The following is a 26,564-nucleotide window of genomic DNA, read 5'->3' as shown; positions in this document are numbered from 1 at the left end:
GCCACGTTCCAGAGCTGTGGAACCATGGCCAGCATTTCACCACATGGGAGGACTCTGGTTTTTCACAGGTCACTTGATTTATCCCAATTCAAACTTTATCAGGGCACAAGGACAACTATCTGACTTCTTAGACTTTTAGAACCCCACTGTTGGAGGATGGGCAATGAATGAAAAACAAAACAAAAATACACCAACAACAATATCCTACACCTATGGCAGACATCAATAGTCAATTGCAGGTCTTTCATCCCATGCCTGGCTCTATCTTCTAAACTCTGAGTATTCAAGGCAGCCATCATTGATAACAGACTTTGCCCAGTAGAGTTATCTAGGAGCTTTTCAACTTTTCACTCCTGGGAAAGGAAAGTGAAAGTCAGTATGTCTTCATGATATATGTCACACACTAAGTACATATTCTAGGACAGGGACTTCCTTCCTAGAGCCCAACTCTCCTTGTCAGTACTGCAATAACTGAGCCAGAAGACCCTTCTGGGCCTCCTTGCAAGGGAATTAGGTTCTGCTGAATAAGATGCAGCTTAGATTTATGGAAAGGGCATGGAGTGTCTAGACACCCTGGGACACACAGACAGTGTCCTGTCTCCAGCAGTGGGGGGATAGAAGCATCCAGTCTGCAGGTATCTGTACAGAGGATCTAGCAGAAAAATGTAGCCCATAGTGCCAGATCTGTAAGTCCTGTATTTATTCTAGCACTAATGTTTATGGCTTCTGCAGAGAACTAGATAATTCTGTTGGTAGAATGAACACATTGAAACTTGCAGTAATATTATGAGTCTCTGCATCTCATCCTTTTCCTCTGTGAGTCTCCTTTGCACAGAACATTCTGAGCACTGTGCAAGACGGGAAGACTTAGCCCTAGGCTTTAAAAGCTACTATATAAATCCCCTTTTCCTAATTAGATTGAACACAAAGCCTAATGTGTTCACTGTGTGTCATTTCTTTCTCTACACATGAAGTAATTTCAAGAAGAAATGACAAGAGAGGTGACATTTCCATAAGACAATGAGAAAAACTGAATCACAATGTCCTGAGTACCAGCTAACAGAGGCCACCTACCAAATGTGGCTTTTGAAGGTAGTAACATATGAAGCCTTGCAATAAAGCACCCAGAGGCCTGGAAACATGGCCTAGTGAGTAAACGGAACACTGTCCAAGTGTGAGGACCTCCTACTCACCTACAAAGGACAACGTAGCTGAGACGATTGGAGATGAAAAGAGATGGCAAAAAGGAGGAGGTACATAGTAGGAGTCAAGTATTAGGAGTTTAGATCAGCACTGATGCCTAGCTGGACTGATAATATATAATATATAATATATAATATATAATATATAATATAATATAATATAATATAATATAATATAATATAATATATATATATAATTAAGAGTAGATATGGGAGAGATAAAAAGGAAGTAGGGTGGCAGAACATAATGAATATGAAAATCTTAACATATGATTAGCTCTAGAAAAAATACCATCTTGACACACTTTTACTCCACCCTGGGTTATAGTATTAATTGGCTTAGCGGACTCACCTTCAGCACTTTCTCCTGCAGCACTCAGGGTAACGGAGTTGCCAGAGTAGCTGAGATATGAAATCGTTGTGTCATAATTATGTGGTTCTTCCAAGTCGGCACTGAGAAGAATGGAGGGAAAGGGGGTTGAATGATGTATTTCTTGACTTCAACAAGGGAAGCAGGTAGGCTAACTGTAGCTCTTCACCTCATCTCCACACCTCCAAATTTAATCTCCAAGTCTCACACCCAGCCCTGTAGCAGACCATCTGCTGTCACCTTCCTTCCTTCTCTGTCCTCATTTCCAGGGGGTCTAAGCAGGCCCTGGTGGAACACCCTGCTTTCTTCGTTCTGGCGAGCCTCCTCAGACCCCATCCTAGCCCATCCTCAGTCCTAGGTATCAGCGCCCAGTACCTAAAAACACATTTTATCCTCAAGCCCCAGTGGCCACATCAAGCAGGATACTAGGAGAATCTGCCCCCCACAGGGACCACAGCCACTAAACCTTCCTAAGGACCAGAGAGGACAACAGAAAGCAAGGAACAAAACACCCACCCAACAAACACAAAACCAGATATCAGCACCTAGAATTGCAGTCTTCCTAAGCCCAGATACCTAGAAGCCAAAATTAAAAAAAAAAAAAAAAGGGCATGGTGGCACACACCTCTAATCTCAGCACTTGGGAGGTAGAGGCAGGCAAATTGCTGTGAGTTTGAGGCCAGCCTGGTCTACAAAGTGAGTCCAGGACAGCCAAGGCTAACACAGAGAAACCCTGTCTCAAAAAAAACAAACAAAAACCAAAAAAACCAAAAGAACAAAACCAGCCAGGACAATATGCCTTCACTAGAGCCCCGCACCTTTGTTACATTAGGTTCTGAGTATTGCAAAATAGTTAAAATACAAGACAAAGGCAATAAAATAGACTTTATGAATATGACAGGGGCCCTTAAAAAGGAAATTAATGAATCTTTTGAAGAAATCTACGAAAACACAAACAATGGAAGGAAGTAAATGAAACGGTTTAAGACTGGAAGTGGAAATAGAATCAATAAATAAAACTGAGGGAAATCTGGAGGTGAGCAGTTTAGGAACTCGAAGAGGAACCTAAGAGGCAAACCTCATCAACAGAATACAAGAATACCCTAGCCAAAGAAAATGTTATATATAAAAAAATCATGGCACAAAAACATCCATATGTGAAATATGGGACACTATGAAAAGACCAGATCTAAGAAATAATAGGAATAGAGAAAAGACAGGAAGCTCGGGTCAAAGGTACAGAAACATTTTCAACAAAAATCATAGAAGAAAATTTCCCTATCCAAAGGAAGAAAGTGTACACCAAGGCATAAGAAGCGTACAGAACACCAGCTAGACTGGACCAGAAAAGAAAGTTCCCTTGTGACAAAATAATCCAAACACTAAAAATATAGAAAACACATAAAGAATATTATAAGCTGCAAGAGATGGCTACCAAGAAGAGACTTGGTACCCTATGAGCATATATAGGGGGAGGAGGTTCCCCTCAGTCACAGTCATAGGGGAGGAGAGTAAGGGGAAAATGGGAGGGAGGGAGGAATGGAAGGATACAAGGGATGGGATAACTATTGAGATGCAATATGAATAAATTAATAAAAAGGAAAAAAAGTGCAACAAAAAATAAGCTGCAAGAGAAAAAGTACAACTAACATATTAAGACAGACCTATTAGAATAACACCCAGGTTCTCAACAAAGACTCTAAAAGCTAGAAGAGTCTAGAAGATGTGCTACATATGATAAGAGAATACAGATGCCAGCCTAAACAATTACCTCACAAAACTTTTAATAATCATAGAAGGAGAATAATAAGTTTCATGATAAAACCAAATTTAAGCAATATTTACCTACAAATCCAGCCCTACAGAAGGTGCTGGAAGGAAAACTCCAACCAAAACAGGTTAACATAGCCAAGAAAAGACAAGGAACAACAAATCAAAAGAGGGGAAACATACACTCTCTCTTCTCTCTTCTCTCTCTCTCTCTCTCTCTCTCTCTCTCTCTCTCTCTCTCTCTCTCTCATACACACACACACACACACACACACACACACACACCACCACCACCACCACTACCACCAAATAACAGGAATTAAAAAAAAAAAACATTGTTCATTGATACCTCTTAGCATCAATGGTCTCAATTCCCTAATAAGAACATACAGACTAACACTATGATGTGAAAATAGGATTCATCCTCTAGCTGCCTCCAAGAAATATATCTTAATACCAAGGATACACATCACCTCAGAGTAAAAGGATGGAGAAAGATAGTCTAAGCAGATGGACCTGAGAAGAAAGCTGGTTTAGCCATTTTAATATCTGCAAATAGATTTCAAATAAAAACTAAGCAGAAGAGATAGGGAAGGACCCATATGCTCGTCAATGGAAAACTCCAGGAAAAGAACAATGCAAATCTTAACATCTGTGCCCCAAACGCAAGGGCAACCAAGGTCATAAAGAAATGCTACTGCAGCTTAAATCACACATTGACTCTCTCACAGCAATAGTGGCAGACTTCCGTACCCCACTCTTGTCAAGAGACAGGACATCTAGACAAAAACCACTCAGGGAAACACTGGAGTTAACTGACATTATAAGGCAAATAGATCTGACAGACATTTACAGAACATTTCATCCAAACACAAAAGAATATGCCCATCTTCTTAGCACCTCATGGAACTTTCTCCAAAGCTGACCACATAATCAGGCACAAAGCAAATCTCAACAGATACAAGAAACTTGAAATAACACCCTGCATCCTACCTGACATCATGCATTAAAGCTGGATATGAACAACAGAAATGATGAAACACATTATAATACATGGAAATGGTATAACTCACCAGTGAGTAAAAAAATGTGTCAAGACAGAAATTAAGAAAGAAATTAAAGGCTTTCTAGAATTGAATGAAAACAAATGCACAACACCCAAATTTACAATGAACGACGTTCTGAGGTCAAGTTCGCAGCACTAAGAAGAGCTCTCAAAAATGTCTCCATCCCCCATCCCTAACCCAGGAGCAATCCAGAGTTGATAAACACTTGTGAGTTAAAATTTAGGTTTCTTCAAAGGAATCTCACATGTCCAGCAGGAGATGACCAACAGAAAATGGACTCCATGCCATCTTTGGAAGTTTCTTGTTTCACAATGTTGTCAGGACGTTTCATATATATGTGTGTGTGTGTGTGTGTGTGTGTGTGTGTGTGTGTGCGCTTTGTGTTGTTGTTCCCTAATTTTATCTTAGTGTTTATCTATATATTTTCTTTTCTCTTTTTACAATGCAGGCCCCCTGTGTATATATTATGGCTTCCAGTTCAGTGTTTGTACGGGATTCCTGAGTGTGCTAAGGAGCAGGTCTCTGGGTTTTGTGCCTCTCTTCTGCTCCTTCCCTTATGTCTGTTTTGTCCTATTCTCATATGTCAGTCTTTGTTTTATCTTGATATGTTTTATTTTATTATTATCCCCTAGAAGTATTATTTTTTTAAATGAGAGATAAAAAGGGGGTGGATCTGGATCAGAAGGAGGGGAGAAGAATCAAAAGGAGTGGAGGGAGGGGGACACTATCAGGACATATTATGTGAGGAAAAAAATCTATTTTCAATAAAAGGAAAAATAAAAAGAAGTAACACATATCTGTAAGCATATTTTAAAGCTTGTTGTATACTTTTCTCAATATACAAATAGCACCTGGCCCATCTAGTGATCTACGCAGATGTAGGAAGATGCCTTCCCCAAAGTATAGGGATTCTCAATAAGTCTAGTCATACAGAGGGTTGCAGAGAGATCACAGGGTTCACACAGAAACCAGTAAAGCAGGACCCCAGGTGCCATCCGTAGTGAGGAAACCCACAATGAGAAACTCAGGTGACAATGACGAGATCCTCAAGTCACATAGCCAGGGGCTGATGGCCAACTCAGAAGGTCCACCTGAAGCCCATGGGGACAAATGCTGCCTGACCTATCATGGCTTCTAGAAAACATCTTAGTACTGTCCTGAGGGAGTGAGCAGGAAAGTTTTTGCTCTGTGGCCATGGAGCTGGAAAACTTGGCTAGAAAAAAACAAAAAACAAAAAACAAAAAACGAGAAGCTCAAAATCCAGGCCCAAGGACAGGTAAGAATTCATTCAACCTGCATGTTGCAGAAGTCCAACACTGAGCCTGGAAATCTAGAGCCTCCTTGCATGAACTAGACGTCTCCTAAAAAGGCTACGCCTGTCCTGAAGGCTGAGTGGATGACTGGATGTTAGGGTTGTGATTGTGGAGAGCTGGGACTCTGCAGATGGAAGACCAAAACGATCTCTCTTGGATATCTATTGTTATATTGTCTTAATTTTTAAAAATTATATATATTTTGTGTTTGTGTGTGAGAGAGAATACACATGTCACAGTGCATGGGTGGCCATCAGAGGACAGCTTACAGGAGTTGGTTCTGTCCTTGTACCATGCGGGACTCAGGGATCAAAGTCTTGTCATGAGGCTTCTAGGCGAGGGCCTTTGCCTGTGGAGTCATCTCAGCAGCCTCAGAGTTCTCTCAGTAGCCAATTGTCACCCATTTCTGTATGAGATTTAACATTTCTTTGACTTGTCAGGTAGGAAGATTAGAACACGTTAACTTAGCAGATCACTAGCGTCTACTCCGTACCCCAAAGCTAATACCACCATCAGTTAGCGACTGGAGCCTATAGCACAGACTTCCCTGCTTTGCTTCAGCCTATGGAGTCCTGCTCATACTTGGCAAATGTCCTGTTTTGTGGCTTTTCTTTGTTCTGTGTCTATAAAACTTTCATGCTCAGGGAAGACTGTATTTGAGGCAACTTACACCCACATGCCCAGGCCATGCTCGCTCATGTTTGGCTCATAGTAAACTCTCTCTTACCGGCTTGGGAGCGAGAACTGAGTTTACACTGCATTGTAATGCGGGTCTGGTACCCTTGGATAGAAATGCTTCCATGTCCATGATATCTAAGATGCTAAAGGAAACAACCATCACTTAAAAAAAAAAAGCTTATTGTCAAAGCCTGAAAACCATGAATAATGTGAGCCATGATGGAACTGTCAGAAGAGCTGAGCAATAGAGAAAGTAAATTTATAACAGTGGGTGAAGTAGTAAGTATAGTAAGTATTTGAAAAAAAAACTAAGTGAAAAATAGTAACTACTAGGTAATAATAAGAGATGCCCAAAGAGAAGACTTTACATACTTAAGGACAAGAGAAAAGAGTTATAGAAATCATAATGACAATTCTTTTGTATGTGTGCACTTGTGTGTGTCTGAATATGGAAGTGTTGGGCTGCGGTCCTCAGGCGCCATCTGTGTTGCTTTCTGAGACAGGGACTCTCTCTTGGCCCAGAACATAATGACTAGGCTAGGCAGGCTGGCAAGAGATTTGCTTGTCTTGAGAGCTCAAGGATGGATCAGCGTGCTTGGCTATCTTACAGGGTTCTTGGGGGCTGTCTTGGTCTCCATGCTTGCAAGGCAAGCACTCTGCTGACTGAGCCATCTTCCCAGCCCACAGATACAATTCATGAGGTCAGTAAAGAAAACAAATGTGGGGTAAGATGGAAGGCTAGAAGCTGCCACTGTGTGGCTTGGTTAAGGATATGAGTGAGCTTACAAAAGAACAAACTATGTCAAACAGAAGAGTGTTGGAAATTCCCCCAAAGTGCTGACAAAATAGCTGGAAAAAAAAAAAAAGAAAAGAAAGAAAGAAAGAAAGAAAGAAAAATAGAATGTGGCTTCCTGGTGGGGGAAGGGTAGCGGTGCTGGTACAAAAAGAATGACAGTCCTCCCCTGCAGGACATGCCCGCAGTTGCCAGATGCCTCAAATCTAGTTGTCGACTTTGGCCAGGCAGCAGTTCCTCTGGCAGGCAGGTTAACGGAGAGAAGAATTGCGCTGTCACTCTGGGTGAGTAGGAGGGCAGTGGCTGGGCGCCATCTTGAGAGGGAGTCTATTGTTCAAAGCTGGGCTACCAGGCAGGAAGGATAGATGGCTTAGTGGTTAAGAACACTGGCTGTTCTTCCAGCGGATCTGGAACCCACATGTTGACTTATATGCATCCGTAACTCCAGTTCTAGGGGATATGATGGCCTCTTTTGGCCTCTATGGGAACGAGGCATGCGTGTGGTTCAAACACACATATGCAGGGTAAACACCTGTACATATGAAATTAACTAAAAAAATAATAAATAAAACGGAGCTATCCCAGATGCCTGAAAACAGGGAACAACCACAAGTGAGGGAGTGTGCATTTAACCTGGTAGAGCTTTACACATACATACATACATACATACATACATACATACATACATACATACATACACACACATACACACACACACATACACATACACATGGCGGGGGCAGGAAGAGAGAGAGAGAGAGAGAGAGAGAGAGAGAGAGAGAGAGAGAGAGAGAGAGAGGAGCAGTTAGCTTTCATATCTCTCATTTCTGTGCATGAACTTTCTCCCACATCCCCAGTGTACTTGTGACACACTGATTTAGAACATCAGCCACTCCAAGAACTCTATCTGGGGAGATTTAAGAGCATGGGAGTAGAGTGGTAGAGGCACACACCTTTAATCCTAGCACTCAGGATGCAAATACAGGCAGATCTCTGAGTTCAAGGCCAATCTGGTCCACAGAAAGAGAGAGTTCCAGGACAGGCAGGGCTACATAAAGAGGAACCCTGTCTTGGAAATACAAACTAGCAAACCAAAACAAGACAGACAGCGTGTCCAAGTCACAGCTGTGAAGCCAGGTGTGGTCAGCAGAGGTCCCTGTGCACAAAGGAGGGAAACTCCTAAAGGAGACTCAGCTCTAGCAGCCTTGGCCAGCACAGGCGCAGCACCAATATAAACATGACCGAGCACAGGACCACATTCCTTTCCCATGTTTGCACAGCAGGACCTTTAACCACTCCGCCCCCGCACAACAAGGCTAAGAGAAAGTTTCAGAAACTAGAAACAAGGTAAAGTTACTAATTTTAAGAGACCAGTATCTTCACTCGAAAAACAATATGATCAAATAATAAAAGAAAAATGAGAGAGTTCAAATCTCACTTAGAAAGGTTCAACCCAGCCCTGGTTGTGAATTCCTACAAAAATAAACTAATCTGTATTAAAAGTACCTCAAGACAAAAGAATTATTCCATGATCACATGGATGTCTTAACCTTGAGAATATAGCACTTTAATAAATGCAAAAAAAGCATTTTGTGGAGTTAAATCTTCTTTAGCTGAATTGATCTCCAACAAACACTGTATTCAGTGACAAAGTACAACAAATAGTTAATATGTGCCTAAATTCTATCAGGAACTTCAGCAATAGAAAAAGGGGAAGCCTACAGAGAACTGGACAGAGTCATTACTGTCACCACTGAAAAGTCAGTATGAAGAGCACACAACATTAATCCCTTAACCTCACAGTAACAGGAAAAGGAGAACAACTTAGTTCACACCGTCAGATCAGCACGAATCCCAGCTTGAAAATGGCACCACATTTGGTTGGAAAACTAATAGTGAATCTTTATATTGTTTGGGAAAGACATGACACAACCAATATGGATGATAATATGTCAAAATCTTATGAAGCTTAAAGTTGTTTAATTGATATTATTTTGTAATTCTATTCTTCGGTAAATAAATGGCCCTGAGAAACTCACTTGGACTTACCATATATGTGAAATTTTAAAACAGACTGCTCCCAGTGAGGAGCCCACGAGCAGATGTATGGTGCTCATTTGATAGATGACAACACGGCAGTCAAAATTCACAGACTAGACTTGGCTGCGTCTACTCAGACAAATGTGTTTCTAAACAAGCAGCCACGGGAGGTAGACTAACCTGCCATTTAGACAACAACTTAAAAGTTCTATTTTAACAAACAGGTGAATCTGTGGTTCCAACATAGCAAAGGGTACCTTGACACACAAAAGGGTGTTGGCTCTGTAGGTGAGAAGTGCAACTGGGAAGTAAATTAATAGAGACACTGTCACATTAAGAGCGGAGAAACTAGAGAAGGAAGCACACACAAGCCCGCCCTATACAGATGATGTCTCCACAAAATGTGAATGTTAATAATGCTTAAGAAACCAGAGCAACAGCCACACTCTTGAGTGTTTTTCCCATCTGGGTGTGTATTCACAAGTCATAGGAAAGAAAAAAGTGAGCATTTATCTCCTCGTTTCCTCCATCTAATATATGCACTTACTTTCCCTCATTTAACAATTTGCATATTTTATTGTTTTCTATTATGTTTTTAGAGATCTTATTTTTTATTATTATTATTATTATTATTATTATTATTATTATTATTATTATTATCATCTCTGTGTGTGTGTGTGTGTGTGTGTGTGTGTGTGTGTGTGTAGATGCATCTGCATATGTCAGCCTGTGGAGATGGTATCAGATCCTTTGGAGCTGGAGTTACAGGCAATTGTTAGATGACTGCAAAGTGTGTGGTGGGCAGGACTTGAGTCCTCTGGAAGAGCAGCAAGTACTCTTAACCTCTGAGCCATCTTTGTCCCTCTGGCCCTTATTTGCATATCCTTTACACTATTTTTAAAGATACAGGACTAATTTTATCTTGCTGAAAAAGAAAGCATGAATTCTTGTTCTTTAGCAACTCTTTCTTTCCTGTTTCTGTTTACCCCTCCTGCAGGAGGAAATGGAGAGGAACTGTTCAATGAGAGGCTGTGCTGTGTCTCTCACACCCTAAGGGCTTAGTGACGTCATCAGGTCCATGGGAAATTGGCCTTATGAATAAGAAACAGTTTTCAGAGGAATTGAAAGATGCTATCTAATCAATTTCTTGCACAAACTTTGTCAGAAGTGAATAAATATCTGATTTTAGATGATTATAAAGGATTTTTAACCGTTTTTCTAAGAGGAGGAGGAAGAAGAGGAAAAGGAGGAAGAAGAGGCAGAAAAAGAGGAAGAGGAGGCAGAGCAGCAGCAACATGGTTTGAATCAGCTTACCAGGACTACTTTTTACAGGTCCATCGTTAGAAAAGAGCTGTTGCGGGTGGCACTTAAGCTCCCTTCCTTGCTGTCTAAGAATGTGCTGTCTTTTCCCAGGACACTGGAGTCAGAGCGAACATCCATCTCCATTTCATACAGTGTGGATCAATAGAATGAACTTGGATAAATAAGGATTACACGATCCAATTTATTTATCTCCTCATTTATGAAAAATGCATCCAGAGGGCTAGAGCAGCACAGCAGCCAGGCCAGGGCTGTGGCTGCACACAGAAGGAAACTGAGCTCTCTCTCTCTCTCTCTCCAAATGCCAACTTTAATGCACTGGATGAACAGCATAAGCTTCCATTTTCCACTCTGTTAAATACCAAAAAAATGGAGTCTACTTTACAGATATAATAGGGATATTTAATGAAATATTTTCCCACTGTATAATGGTGCCACAAAAGCACACTAATAATATTACATTGGTAATATTATTATATTTTAGAGGGTGTTCTGAGGTGTCTTGTAAAGTTCCTTTATTACAGATAGAACGTTAAATTCCATACTTTCCTATGGAGAACCTCATAATTTAAATTCAGCATCATTAAACTTTAACGTTTCTTAGTGATGCCTTTGTCATGATTAACTTTTCTCTGAGAAGCAACAGTAGCCTCTTACCTGCAAATGTGAATGTTAATAATGCTTAAGAAACCAGAATTTTCTGAATTTTCTTTGGAACCTTGGAGTCTTATCTTAAGCCAGGCATGGTGGTGCCCGTCGGTAATCCCTGCTCTCGGGGAGGCAGAGGCAGACAGACCTCTGTGAGTTCGTGGCCAGCCTCGTCTACAAAGCAAGCCTAGAACAGCCAAGACTACACAGAGAAACCCTGACTCAGGGGAAAAATAAATCTTTAAGAGAGTAGTATCTCTGAAACATGGACAAGGGGCCTCTTGTTGTTGACTCTGTTGGCCTGTCTACTTCTGGGCCACTAATTCGGAATTCTTGGTATGATCTTTGTGTCTTTTAGAGAAGTCTGTCAGCCCCCATGCTCAGCTGTAATCTCTGTAGAGTGGTTTCCATGGTTTCCTCAATGAACTATACTCAGATAGTAAAATTATTAATGACAATAATGACTACTATTTCCTGAGGATTCACCACATATTAAATATCACACTTAGATCCATTTCTTGCTGCATGGTCTGAGGAAACATGCAGATTCTTAGAACCTTCACTTCATTACAATGGGGATTTTGTGTGGAAATAACTGTGTTACCAGATAGAAAAATAAATGAATTTTTTAATTTTTTCCTGAGCCACACATAAAATTTGATAGTATTTTTAAAAATGCCACTGAAAGAAGTCCCAGAAAAATCTAAGGAGTTGGCATTAATTGAAAAGGTTGAAACTTTAATATAGGATCCACATGTGTCCTCATATCTTTACCAAAAGGGTAGAATAGCCCACCAACTTTTGGGTTGGGCAGGACATGAGATCTAAAGACAGAAGGGATGGGACACGCTGAGCTAGTGAGCGCCCCTGGGGCAGTCAGTCTACAGTCATGACAATAAGGCAGCACACAATCATCTAACGAGGCCGCAAGCTTGGGCGCAGATCCCTACTAACGACGACAATACTTCATGCAAGGCCACCCTCCCCTTATCCCTTCACCCTGAGAAACCCTCTCTCAAGCTTAAAAATGACCACACTTTAAAAACTGACACTGAGGGCCACCAGTGAGATGTCTCAATGCGTAAAGAAGCTGTTGGTATTATCTTAGGTGTAGAGGGAAAACGTTCCATAGGTTATGGAAGGAAAACTCCCTTTGATAATATAATTCTGTAAATCTGGCACTGTGACACTTGCTAAAGTGGAAGGGAGAACCCTCACAGGCCCCACCCCCAGACAAAGAACAAATGCCTGATGTGCGAGGGGGCACTCGTCTCTCACAGGGATGAACCCCGGTTGATTATCTCATTTAAATGGTCATCATGAAATAGTAAGCGCAGAAGCAACACTAAATGGACTCAGCAGTTGTATTTATACATTTATGCATATATGTAACAATAACAATTTAACAAAGAGGCCATGAATTTGAGAGGGAGTGAGACGGGGATGACTTGGCAAGGGTTGGAGGGGGGGAAAAGGGGGGGAGGGGGAAAAGGATGTAATTAAGATGGAAAGCAAACAAGACCCCTGGAGACGGATGAAACAATTATCCTGAGCCATACGGAGAGGATGGCATGTCTGCTGCACATGCAAACATTGAGAACCTCTGAGATCTCGTTCAGTTAAATCATGGCCATTCAGCTTAGGACAAGGTGTTTCCCAGGCTGCTGACACCAAATAGCCCTCTGACTTCATGTACCCAGTAGATGAGGTCACAGGTACAAGGCACACCACCTGGCTTTTACTTTTGGCACAAACTGTACCCTGTAGGTTTTTTAATTTAATTTTATTTTTTTATATGTTTCCTAGTCTTAAGTTCTCAGGAGCACCATGAGGCATTTTGCAGATGAGGATGCTGAGGCTTCCACTGCTGTGGCATAGGGGACCTGGGTCTGGAAACCAGGTTGCCCGACTGGTTCATCGGACTCTCCTGCTTTCTACAAGCCACTCTAGAAGCAAGGGGGGAGATCGGAGACTGAAATCAATGACGCTCTGGCTGGAGACCAAGGGCGTATGGAGGGCGCTTGGCTTATGAGGGGCTTCGAATGATAGTTTTCAGAAAGTGTGAGGCTGATCCAACTGCTAGACATGACAAGTCTTCTGTGGGCCATCTGCATGGGAGATACATGACAGGCAAGTCATCCTCATGTCTGCCATTGTCATCCATGAATTATGACTTAACCTGTCATTAGAGGGACCCAGTAGATTCAGCGGTGGTCTGTAAGTGGCCTTCTGAAAGTTCTTTCTTTTGTCCTTGTATGGCACCAAAGCAGATCCTCAGTAAAGCCATGGCAGCCTCGGTGGGGTGAAGCTGCAAGCCCTAGGTGAAAACTCAGCCTATATTTGCAGTCCACATTTCAGTGTCTGCTCTGAGCTGTGTCACGATATCTAACCCCATATGTCTCAGAGGGAGGGAACCGAGGCCACCCCTCAGCTAGTGGCAGCTTTAATGAGGAGTCAGGTTCTGGGCTGCCTACTGCCTGTAGCATCAGACCTCTGTGGAGACAAACCCTGCCAGAGACCGCCGCTGCTTACACCCCGTGACTCCGCTTTTCAGAACCACAGGTATTTATCAAACAACCCTACAAAGTAGAATGGGATTTCGCTATACCCCAACGTGAGGAAGAAATGGAAGGGCCAGGGATATGAAAAATTTCCAACATTACATAGCTTATGCAAGAAGCCCAGACCAGCTAGGCCACAAGCTTCCCGGGAGTCTCCTGTCCCCACCTCCCATCTTGCAAAGGAGCAGCAGGACTGTAGACGCACACACCATTGCAGCTGCCTTTATGCGGCTTCTAGAAGCCCAGCCTCCGGTTTGTAGTTGCCAACTGCTTTATTGACAAAGCCATCAGCCTAGGAAAGAACTTTTTAACTCGGGCACGGTGGTATGGGTGGGCGATCTCAGCACTCAGGAAATGGGGGGACGGGTCTTAAGTACAAACCGGTTTATACTACAATATCTCAGAAAAAGAAAATTTAGTCTGACTCCCTCTACTTATTTATAGTGAACTTGTAAGGAGTGAGATGCACACGGGGGGGGCGGGGGGGGGGGACCCAGAGAATGGCAAATATATTCTGGATGCTTGAGTCTCAGCTGAAGAACATGAGAGTTTACTAGTCAACCAACACCACTGAACAGCTATTACACACTGCACCCCCAGCCCACGCACACCCTACTGCTACCCGTTCTAATTACGTCAGATCACCTACAGTTCCGGTCTATTTATTGCATCTCTGCCTTTTAGACACGGGTCTCCTCTGCCTGTAGTATCACCAATGGCCTCTTCTCAAACTCCATTTTCTTTAAAGTGTCATTTTCTCTGACCCTTCCATAAGCCACTCTCCACACAGACGCTAGAATGACCTAGAAACATAATGTAGACATGTTTTTAAGATTCCTTAAAGGCCTCCTAATTTCTTATTTTTAATTTTTAAAAATTTATTATGATTTATTCACATTACATCCCAACTGGCATCCCCTAACTTTTATCCTCGATTCTCACACTCCCTCCCCTTTCTACACTACTCCCCTCCCCTAGACCTCTGACTTGGAGGGGTGCTCCTCCCCCACAGTTTGATCACAGACTATGAGGTCTCATCAGGATAGCCTGCATCCCCTTCCTCTGTGTGCCCGCAAGGCTGAGCCGCCAAGGGGCAGTGAGCAAATCTCAGGCACCAGAGATCATGTCAGAGGCAGTCCCTGTTCTCCCCTCTGCCCCCCGCACCCCCCCCCCCCAACACACATGGGAAATGAACTATCTGTCAGCTACATCTAAACAGGAGGCCTAGGTACTTTGCATGCATTATCCTTGGTTGGTGCATCAGTTTGGGCAGGCCCCCTGGGTCCAGATCCTCTAAAGGCCTCCTAATTTTGAATAAAAAAATAACAATAGTAATGAAACAACCCCAGTGGACCAGAAGAGTGGTTCACTTTGTAAAATGATTGGAGCACAGAGTTGAGGGGCCTGAGTTCAGTTACTGGCACTCACATGAAAAGCCAAACATGGTGGCAAAGGCCTGTAACTCTAGTACCGCGGAGGCAGAGACAGCAGGATTCCCGGGGCTTGCTAAGCAGCCAGTCTAGCTGAGTCATAAGCTCCAGGTTCACCGAGGCAGTGTCTCAAAAAACTAAGGTGGCAAGCAGCGGAAGAATGCATCATCCCTCGTTGATGCCTGGGCTGCGTACACACGTGCACATACGTCCAGCCTGAAGCTTCCACCTCACCTCATCCCTGGGCACATCTTCAGGGTGGGTGCTGACCTCACCCCAGCTGCCAAGCTTTAACCACGCAGCTCTGCTTTCTGCTTTGCCGCTAACCTCAAGTCTTTGACGGGCTGTCCCTGAACCTGGGATGGTCTCTGTATGGTCAACTGCTCTCCACACCAGAGCTTACCTTCTGGCTTCTCCAGGCACCTTTCCAGCAGCCCCCTCCCCGCTTGCACCTACAGAGCATCATACTTGGCTAGTCAATTTCTGATATTTAAAGTGAATTTATTTGATCTCTGTTACTATGGCATCATGGGACACCTTGTGTCACCCTAAGGTCCCAGTACCTAATGTAGCAGTTGGTATGCTGACTACTACCAGTTGACAACTGCATTCCCTTCTGGTGTTTGAAGCACCAGAGACCCAGAACGGCTTATCAGAAAACCATGGAAACAGAACTGTTTCGGATTTCAGTGTTTCTCACGTGCTTTGAATATTTGCATACGTTTTATCAGTTGGGCATCCTAAATCTGATCATTCAAAACTCAGAAATGCTCTGAGACCTGAAAGTTTTGGGGGTACTGCATCAATGCTCAAAAAGACATTGCATCATTGCAGACATTCCCAGATAGGGCAAGAATGATGCTGCATCACTGTATTCTTCAGCCTGGCTCCTCCTGTCACACACTGTCCCAGAGCATGGAGTATCACAAGGTGCCTGCACTCGGGAACCTCGCCATCTGAACAGCACGGGAAGCAACAATGAGTTGTTAGGGACAGAACACTTCCATTCTTTCCATCCACGAACTCAGCACCTTGGATGAGGAACCAGAGCTGGAGGCTGGAAAGTTGATGTTGATGCATTTGACACTGCCTTGTAGTTCGTCACTACTGGCTTATTTGTTTTTCTTCCGGCTGAGAAGAATATTCTGTATGAAGGCAGAGTCTAAACAATGGCTGGTACACACTTGGGTTTGATAATGATTGAGTTGCCTAATTAATAAAAATGAATCATGCACGATGAGTAGGGGCCAGCAGGAGATGAAGTGGCAGGAGACCCTTCCACGCACAGGAGGAGGCTAGCGTATCTGCGTAGTTGCAGCAGCAAGCCTGCTTGAAAAGTTGCCCAGAGGCTGCTCTGTAGCTTGAAAGGCAGCAGTCAAGGGAGAGAGGAGAGGAATTAGGAGAGAAGCTTGGAGAAGCAGCAAGGGCCAGACATCTGTACAAAAATAGGCTTCAGCCTGCAAATTGTCTATTTTTTTTAAATTCTGGCATTTCCTAACGTATAATCTGAATGCCACTGACAAAAGGTGAAGAGTGTATGGCTCCAAACCCTTTTGTATCTTAGCACTAAGGGGAGATTTTTGGAGTGGACCCTTAGTGTTCCTCCTAGGCTCCCTTTGTCATGAAGAAGAGCCTCAGGGAACCTCTGGGCCAGACTCCAGAGCCACATTGACCTGCTGCATTGCCATCAATTGTTGACCTGACTCCCGAGGTCAGATAGCTACCAGGGTGACTAGGGCTGGGGGCTTTAATTAAACTAAGGGAATACAAGTGTGAGCCACAAGACTTTGTGGCTGGAAAATAATAATAGAAGCTATATGTGATTTTTTTTCCAAAGGAAGAATTCTGAAAACATGAAATAATGGAAGCATTCTAGTGCATCTATTGGCTCCTGAAACCATTGCCTTTGTGAAGAGAAGGATACCCGGTGGCCATAGAATGTCGCTTGATTAAAAGATGAGAAGACATTTTTGAAATGACTTAAAGTGAAGCCATCAGAATGTTCTGGATCTAAAACTCTATAGGATGCAAATTTCAAACAATTCCTTCTCCGCGTTTGTTTCTTCTGCCCCTAAGCACTTCAACTGAGCAGACTCCTTCTAGGTGTTCTGTTCCCCCAAATATTGGGACAGGACAATGGGGCGCTTCCTTCACTATGGTTCAGTCATTTTGATTTCCTGCAGTGTAACTGCTCAGGGAAGAAACTAAGTAATTAAAAAATGGCCTTGAGAGGTCTGTCACACTGACAAAGGCACATTGACATGCTTTGTGTTATTCTTGCTACAACACAGAAACAGTCCAGGCAGCTTCCGGAATAATCCTTCTTGCCTTGAGCTGAGCATGGGCTATGTGCCAAGTGCTCATCTGTGTTCACAGCAACCACAAGGGAAACATGACTGGAAAATGACTGGTCGTCCTAGATATCCCCACACCTAGGCTGTCCCTACCCTGCTCCTGACACCTGGGCCGGCAACTGCTAGTTCTTCTCCATTACAGGGCAAGTGATTTCTTTTATCTCTTTCTATCTGATGGTCCAGGTATGCTTTTTAGCCTCCCTCTCTGGCACACAGCTTTCTCACCTCTGTCAAAGGACAGTGATTACCTGGTATAGGAATGGGACCCAGAGCAAAGTGCTGGAAATACTCCTGGAGGGCTGCTGCTTTTACTGTTTTAATGAATTCTTGGGGGCTATCTTCCTGTTTACTCTGCAAAGTTATTATTTATACAACATTAATGGTGAACTTTACAAACTAAGTGTCATCTCACATCACTCCTTAGCTTGAAACTCCCAAGGCTTTCCAGGATGTGTAGGGCAAATGCCAAATTTATCCCAGCTGGTGAGATTCTCCTGTACTGTCTGTCCCCTTGCTCACTGGGCTGTAGCCAGCATCATTTCCTGTCTGTTTTTTTTTTTAACATGTGGAGGGCCAGTGTCCTTTGGCACTCCAAGTCTTTGAGACCACTCCCTCTCCTAGAGTGTTTTTTTTCCCCCTAGACTTTTCTAAGTGTGGACACGGTTTTTATTAATGTGTTAAGTAAAGCGTCATCACTGTTAGGCCTTCTAAACTTCCTTTGGTTCTCTCAGGTCCCAGTTTTGTGCCAATACTCTTCATAGCTTTCTCTATGGCTGTTTTGGGTATGGGCTGTGAGTGCATTTGGTGGCTCTTAATGCTGCTATTATCATTATCTTTTACCCCCTGACCTGATGTGAGGTCCCACTTCCAGGGGACCAGCCACTCCCTCTGCCAGGGCAGAGTGCCCTAGTGTGGGGAAGCCATGCCAAATTCTGCCAAGTCAGAAATCCCCTGCTTAGGCTGCATGCTGTGACCTTCCAGCTGCTGATCTCTGCTGGAGGAGGTCTCTGTGTTCCAGGCCATCCTTGGACTTTGAAAGAAGTAGGGAAGTCCCTACTGAGAAACACCTGGAGGGTTAAGGAAGTTCTTACTCGTCTGCATTAAAGGGAATCTTGATCAGAAATTTCGTGGCTTGATTCATTATTTCTCACGTCTCTGTATCCTACTTTCAATCCCCACTCCCTCTTTCAGGTGAACCCTGATTCGATTTTTTCCAGTGGGAAGGGACCCGACACCCTGCTAGCCTGCCAGCCCTTGAAGGCTCTGTGTTTCACTCAGCGTGGGGTAGGCATACCAGAACAATCAGTACAAAAGTATGTTCCAGAATACCAGGTACAAAGGAGACCAGCTACTTGCCTTGAAGTAAGTTGATACCCATAATTTAAAACCTTTTTATGAAACAAGGACATAAAAAAAAAAGTTCTCTTAGCAGCTCAGGGGTTAAAAGGGCATACTTCTCTTTCAGAGGACTGAGTCTGGTTCCCAGCACCCATGTCAGCAGCTAGTTCCGACTCCAGAGTGATCGACACCTCTATTTCTCAGAGGATACCTGCACACAGTGGCATGCACACACAGTGGCACACACACATGCATATGCACATGCATGCTTGCACAGACCTACACACACAAATAAAGATTCAAGTGAGGAAATGGCAGACTCCTAAGAACACACCTGCAGGCTCGTCAGCGCTCCCACAAGTGGGCATGCTCTCTACTTCTGGAATAAAGGGTCTTTCCCGTTTGCTCTCATCTCAGTCAGACATTCCTCTGCAACTTTTTAATGCGAGCAAGCCATATTTATGGCTCATGAATAAAACATTAGCCAGCCCTGCTAAGTACTGACGGTGACCTAAAGTTAACTGTTGCCCAGGGACCAACCTGCTTTGCTCACACAAACTCTGACTGCTGACTCAAGTCGGATGCCAGCCAGCTTGGTTTGCATGAAGGAGTGATGAGACAGCACATCCTCCACAGAGCTCTATCCCTGGTGCGAGCTAATGAGATATTAATATTTCAGATACAACAAGGATGGTGAGGACAAGTGTGGAAGAAGTAGCTAAGACTCACTGGGCATCATCTGTGTACTGCTTGGTGTATACACCGGTCTCCACAACGCAATGAATGAAATACTACCATATGTCCACTTGCAGTTGCGAACATCAAAGCTCTGACATGCTGCCACTTTTCTCGGGTATGGAGGAGGGGCTTGGCCTTATATTGCTCTGATTCTGGAAGTATACTTGTATTATACAGCGTGTGTTTCAGCATTAACACAGGGAAGAGGTACTGAAATGAAAGATAGCTTCCTTTGATGGTGTTGAGTTCTTAGCAAGATGATTACACTGTGTTCTCCCACCACCATCAGGAATCCAGAAAAAAAAAAAACCACAAAAACTTCATCTATAAAGACTGAAGACAAGAAGGATTTTCACTTAGAGAAATCGGTCATTCTGTGCTTTACGAGATATGCTGAGAAAGGGGGTTAAAGGTCTCATCTATTGTACACCAGAATCAAGTTCAGGCAGGATGGATGGTTGAAACTTTGGAGTATGGAGGCCATTTTCCCCCAGTTTAATTAGAAAGGCTTACGGGTGCTCAGTGTACAGAATGTACGGCAGAAATGTGCGTCAAGTGAGTTAAACCTGAGCTAACAAAGAATAAACAGGTATTGAGTACTCTAGGTGCTGAGGTCCTCACTGATAGATGTTTGGACAGTAGGGTTCTCACAATTTTTCTTCTCTTTTTAAGTGGAAAGACTTAGAGAGTTTATCTTATGGTAGAATTTATTAAAACAACAACAACAACAAACCTAATCTCCATCCCAAGCTCTACCAAAAACCTAGGGAGATCTTAAAGGAGATGCCGAAACAAACTTTGAAGACAGCCAGGAATCCACTAGATATAGATACTCAAAATCCCTGGAGGAGAAGGAGCAAAGTCACACATTTTGGATGAATAAGGTTGGTCCATGGTGTTCAGAAAGAACCAACAATATCACCAGCATCAATAAAAGAACACATTATGTGCACGTCTCTTCTAGCAAGCTATTCGTTTCATTCACGATGCCAGACTTCACATGGGGGCTAACATTTTGATTCCTGAGCAAGAATTTTCAAACCCTTCAATCACATCCCTACTACAAAGGCTGCTCCTTTTCTTTTTGTTTTTTAGTAGATCAGGTTTCAGCCTCGGCTCTGCTCACAGATGCCTACTCTCAGAGAAGACTCTCTCAGTCTTCCAAGCTGTAAGTTTTCAGCACCTAGCTCCAGACCTTCCCCGGCTCAATCAATCCAAGCAGGAAAATGAAGGCGACGGATCACTAACTCAGCAATCTGGCGGCTGAGGACGGACCCATTATGTCAATCAGCACCAGTAGCTCCCTGTAACCGGCATATGTCAGCCTCCTGAAGATTAATTGTTGGGATCCGTTGTCTGTATTAAGAGGCCGTTTATTCAGATTGCTGTTTCATCTATTGATACTTGGCCTCTCTGCATGTGCATGTGGCCGGGTGGCTCTCATTCCTGTGATCTTTCTGAGGCCAAGCTTTATTTTAAGAGCCCCTCTGGTATTTCTTCATAGGCATGGCAGGCCCCGTCTCACATTATTCTCACCCTTGGGGGATGTTATGATAGCTAAGTAAGCTGCTCTCTAAATGCCAGGCACTACAGTGGACGCTCATCTCATCTGACTGTTGCATAAGAAGGGAAGCAGGTTTGCAGAGCTTAAGGCATGCTCAGTATTGCAAACATTACGTGGCAGTGCTGGGATTCAACACCCAGGCTCTCAGGAACATCGTGCTCTATGGTCTGGCTGTATCCGAAAATTTCCAGGTCCTTTTCCGGTTATGTTAAATCTATACCTCAATCTAATATCTGCATTGAAGGTTAGTGCTTGAACAAGGGAGATATTCTTCTCCAGCTAGCGCCAGTTTCCATGGAAATTGTATCTAAGGCTATTGGGCAGCATGACAGTTATGTGTTCAAGATAACACCTGACTTGTCATTGACAAGACAAAAATCCAAACTTCTTAGCATGGTATTTAATATACAGCTGCCTGACCCCTAGTATCTACGGGGGGTGGCTTTTAGAGTCCTTTGCAAACAACAAACGCTGCAGATGCCCACACTGCCTTATAAAGTGCTTAGCATGTGCATAGAGCCTAAATACCCTCTCCCACACACTTACCTCACCCCTAGCTTATTAGCATGCCTAGTGTGGTACCAGTGCTGTGCAAATAGCTGTTACACCATATGCTCAGAGGATAAGGAAATGTCTTTACATGCTCAGCAGACAGAGATCGGAACCTAGAGGTAGAGATCGCTGAGTGTATTTTATAATCTGAACGTATCTATTATTTTTCTACGTCAAGATACATTTTGTCTGTTTATCCCTCTGTATTACTGCCTATATTCAACACATTTTTTTTTCTGTCTTGGTTTTCTTTGTTGTTAGTTTGTTCCCTTTCTTTCTTCCTTTTTTTTTTTTTTTTTTTTTTTTTTGAGACAGGGTCTCACTATGTAGCTCAGGCTGTCCCTGAACTTTCATCAATTCTCCTGCCCCAGCCAGCCTTCTTTGTATTTGGATTACAAGCATGTGCTATCACACATAATTGTATTTCCATTTTGACTGTTCATCAGTCCATCCATCAACATGTTGGGGGGTGTGGTTATTCCCGGGAGGAACACCCTGCTCATATCTCATAATTGTTCTAACAGTATCATGAGAAAGAGTAAAAGCTAGGCCTGCCCCTGGTTCTTGTGTAGGCTATTTCTCAAATTAGTTCCTCTTTCCTGCTGCCACCTGCGTACCCTGGTCCCTCTTTATCTCCTTGGCCTTTCATTCTTATCGTATGTGCTACCTCATAACTCACATAGTCACATAATTTACATCCTCAATTCAGATGGGAGCTGTGTTCTAAAGCCAGTGTGCCAGGGCAGGAGTGCCGTCATATATCCTATAGGAAGATAATGCCACAGAGGGAACAGTCTCAATAGGCCCCTCACAGCTCTCAGTGTGAAATGACTTGCTGTTGCTATGGATAAAGTGACAGAGAAAAAAAAATCTTCACTTAGTGTCAATATGCCCAGTATAGTTAACACGAATCCGAGATGTTTCTGGAATAACAGCCATGAGACCAGACTGACTCCTGAGCACTGCAGAGTTGCACTGCCACCTCAGCTGTCACTCTGGGCCTGTGGTCACTGAGTGGTTAGTGTGAACCACTGCTAGAGCCATCCATGTTACGGTCTCTTTCACATAATTGCACGTAGAATGCAGCGTCACTGGCCCACCTGGCACTCGGCTCTTTCAAGTGGACATTAGACTAGGAGCTCCCTGAGCACAACCCAGCCAGAGTCTGCTTGAGCAGGGCTACCTCATCAATCCCTGGGTGTACAAGATGCTTCCCAATGCTCCTGTCTGCTCTTCAGTCCCATGTCTACACTGCCCACATTCTGATTCCAATCGACTCTCTTGTTCGTCAAACAAGACCATTTGCCACACCTCCTGTTTCTTTCTTCACTACGATCATACCAAGCAAACATTCCTCCTCAGCACTTGACTCAAGTGTTTGCTCTACGCTGAGGGGCTGATTGGACTAACAACCCTATTTACCACCCTTCCTTCAATCACCATCCTTTGACATGTGAATCTTGAATGCTCCTCCAGTCGGACTCTGGATTTGGCCAGTATGGTGCTTTGAGCAAGAGATCATCAGTCAAAGGGACCTGGGAAAGGCTGGGCAAGTGTGGCTGTTCATGTGACTGTCTTGGTTATGTGCTGCCATGGAGACCATTTCTGTCTTGTGATGATGGTCAGTGCAATGTCTAAGTACCAGTCCTAGAGCAACTCTCGATCAGCCAGCTGCGGACATGTGAGCGACTCCAGCCGCCATCACTAATAGTCTGCAAACACATGAGCTCAGCTGGAGTCCACATTGGGTGTCCCCAAGGACTCATGGTACTACAATTCTGCTTTCACTAAGTATTACTAATGTTGCAAAGGAGGAGTACTTCTCTAAAGACTTCCTGGTCCCTCCTGAGGAAAAGTGGCTGCACTCTCACTGGTGAAACCTCTGAAATATGTGCTTCTTTTATTACAGACAGCATCCTTGGCCACTATGAGCATCTGATGCCTGCATCATATTAGGCTCGTGTTTGCTAGCTTGCTTCTCCTCCTGAGACTGTCCTTGCTAAGACCATCTCTGTGAGGAGTAAGGCTTAGTCAAAACAACGGGACTGGAATCATGGCTCGGCAAGGAGAGCATTTCTGAAGCCAGGCATCTGGGGCTGTAAAAGGAGTGCTGCTGCAGCAACTTTGCAGCCCCCAAGAGACATGCAAAAGAGCAAACCCACAAAAATCAGGCGGCTCAGGGCAGGTCACTTCAAAGGGCTCAAGAGATATCATTTGGCTAAGTAAATTAATGACTTGACCTTCCATAGCAAAATTCTCAGGAGAGGGGCACCAGAAACACAGCATCTTTTATCCCATTTCATTTCTGACTCCTAATACCATAGCTGCTCGGCGCATTCTTTAGCTTCTTATTTGATTTATAACTAAGAAGGCCAGCGTTTTAATGTACCAAGCCCACTTGTACAATTTAGAAGTGCCAAGTACTTCAGAGGATAATGTTGGCAACTTAACAGCAGCACAGAAGTTAGATGCATCTTACTTAATCTTTTATTTGAAAGCAGGAAGTTGCTGCTTGCTTTGTAAGTCCTTTCTTTCAGCAGCCTGTCTGGGGGATACGCATACGGGTTTGAGCAGGGCCATGAGTCCTCACAATGGGCTGTCCTCTCCCACAGGAGAGGAGCAGGTACTCACCCATCTGCAGGCAAGGGGCCTTCCTTCACAGTCGCTGCAGAAGCAAGAGGCAGAAGGAAAAGGGCGTGTTGGTAGCAGGCAGGTTAAAGTGAATGATGCTCCCACCCTGGTACCCAGAGGACTGTCTGGTCCTAAACAGCAGCACATACCTACATTTTCTGGTGCTATTTATGGGCACTTTGACTTCCTTATGGACAGAAGCCCCTGTGTAGGTTTAATCTAATTGCTTGTTTTTATCACATGGCTTGGCACAGAGAACATGTGTTCTAAATGACACTGAGATTTACTGAGCATGTGCAGTGTGCTAAGCATGGTCAAAAATACTTTCTCACAGTAATTCACAAGATTAGAGGCACCACGGTCTCTGATTCACAGGACAGGAAAAAGAGGCAAAGTCTCTGCTTAAACTGAAATGGCTGCTGGTAAGGAGCTGAGCTGCTCCCCCACCTCCACCCCCCAAAGCCTGTTATATTACAACAGACTCAAGGTTTTGTTTTAGACAGCCATCTTCCTTTTGGGGGCAATAGTTTGAAGTCTAAGTGTTCTTTAATCTTTATAAAAATCACCTCCAGGCACAGTGGTGCACACCTTTAATCCCATCACTCAGGAAACAGCAAGGCAGGTATCTGAGTTTCAGGGACAGCCTGGGCTACATAGTGAGTTCCAGGACAGCCAGGGATACACAGAAAGACCTGTATCAAAAAAATAAAGAAAGCAAGACAACAGCAAAACCAAACAGATAACAATAAAAAATTAAAAAACAAAAGAAAAGGAGAAAAAAACCACACTTAGTCCTCTCTGATGAGGCGCTAGCCACATTACCACTGTCTGTGTATGAAGCCTGCCTCTGCCTGTGGACTTTTCTTATGGGTAAGGCTAGGGGGTGACCTGTAGTGCAGGTTCTCAATGTGTGGTCCCCTGGGCCAGCATGTCACTACCTGCTTAAAAGGCAAATGCTTAGGCTCCCCCAAGATCAGGAGCTCTAGGAATGAGTTTGTTTTGTTTTGTTATTTAAGATAGGGGTTCTCTGTGTAGCCTTGGCTGTCCTGCACTTGCTTTGTAGACCAGGCTGGCCTTGAACTTACAGCGATCCACCTGCCTCTGCCTCCCTCGTGCTGGGATTAAAGGCATGCACCACCACACCCGACTTTAGGAATGAGTTTTAAAAAGTCCTCAGGCAATTCTGATACTGGCTTCGGTATGACAGCCACTGAGTTAGGGAAATGCAACTGTGATGTTGCCCAAAGCAGACAAATGAACAACCAAAGCCTGTATCAGCTCTGCTAGCACACCATCTGCTGTTACCGATGGCCATGGTAAAACAGACATTAGCACAGTGCCCACTGCACAGCGCCCCAAACCATGCACTCCCCTCCTGCTCATTGGAGGAACATGAAACCTGTTTAAGAAGCCTGGAAGATGACACTGACGTAAGAATGGAAAGGACCAGAGGTGTTCCTTTAAATAGCAGAGGAAGAAACCAAAGGACACAGAAAACAGATTCTAAGGATGCTTAACATCCTACAGAGGATGCAGGTCACAGGGGCCACAGGTCAAGCTGGCACGGATTCTCCCGTTTCCCTTCCTCCTTTGTCCTCCCGCAGTGAATGTTTACAGCACGGGCTCGGGCTGTGCAGTACACGCAAAGGCTCGCTGCTTCCTCGCTTGTAGACTTTTCATTTTCTTCCTCTTGGACAGATTCCCAGTGATGCAATGCAGTACTCTTGGGGGAAGTGGACTGGCTCGGGAATGATAAGGGGCCAATTCCTACACATGTGTCATTTCACGGGCAAGCAAGCTGCCACAGCCTGTGCGTGCAGAAGGCAGTAGTAACGCTGAGCCTCTTGGAAGAGAGGTTTGGTCCACGGGGGTGGGGTGGAGGGGAAGGGGCCCATGATCAAAGCACTGGCGTATGACTCTGGCTGGTGAGGGTGGGCCCTGAGCATCTTCTTACCTTCCTTCGGTGCCTTGGAGACAGTGGCTGGCTGCCTGTGGAAGGCCTGGAGGCTCACAGATGGGGGCTTTGAAGGCTTCGGGGGAGGCGGGCCGAGGGTCTCAAGGGAAGGCAGAGGCTTTGTTTGGGGAAGCCTGCTCTCTGGCTTTTCTGAGGATGGGTTGGAAAACATGTAAGGTATTATAGCCATTTGTTGGGTAAAGTGACCCGTCTGCGGCCCTTGACCGCCCCGCCCCCCTTC

General features: G+C 44.1%; 1 protein-coding gene across 2 annotated transcripts in view; it reads right to left on the bottom strand.

The window, feature by feature from the left end:
- FYB2 (FYN binding protein 2) overlaps positions 1 to 26,564 on the bottom strand; it is a 101,364-nt gene that overhangs the window by 35,632 nt on the left and 39,168 nt on the right. For both annotated transcript variants that reach the window (XR_014779795.1, XM_084784866.1), the window contains exons 3-5: positions 26,324 to 26,473; positions 24,370 to 24,403; positions 1,555 to 1,655 (exon numbers count right to left, since the gene is read on the bottom strand). Coding sequence is in view for 1 of the 2 variants with exons in the window: in XM_084784866.1 (XP_084640992.1) it covers positions 1,555 to 1,655; positions 24,370 to 24,403; positions 26,324 to 26,473 (285 nt within the window). In the remaining variant the exon portion in view is untranslated. The remainder of the gene's footprint in view (positions 1 to 1,554; positions 1,656 to 24,369; positions 24,404 to 26,323; positions 26,474 to 26,564) is intronic.

The sequence above is a fragment of the Acomys minous genome (assembly GCF_964271855.1).
Source record: "Acomys minous genome assembly, chromosome: 6".
Lineage (NCBI taxonomy): Eukaryota > Metazoa > Chordata > Mammalia > Rodentia > Muridae > Acomys > Acomys minous.
This window is presented reverse-complemented; position numbering and strand designations above follow the sequence as displayed.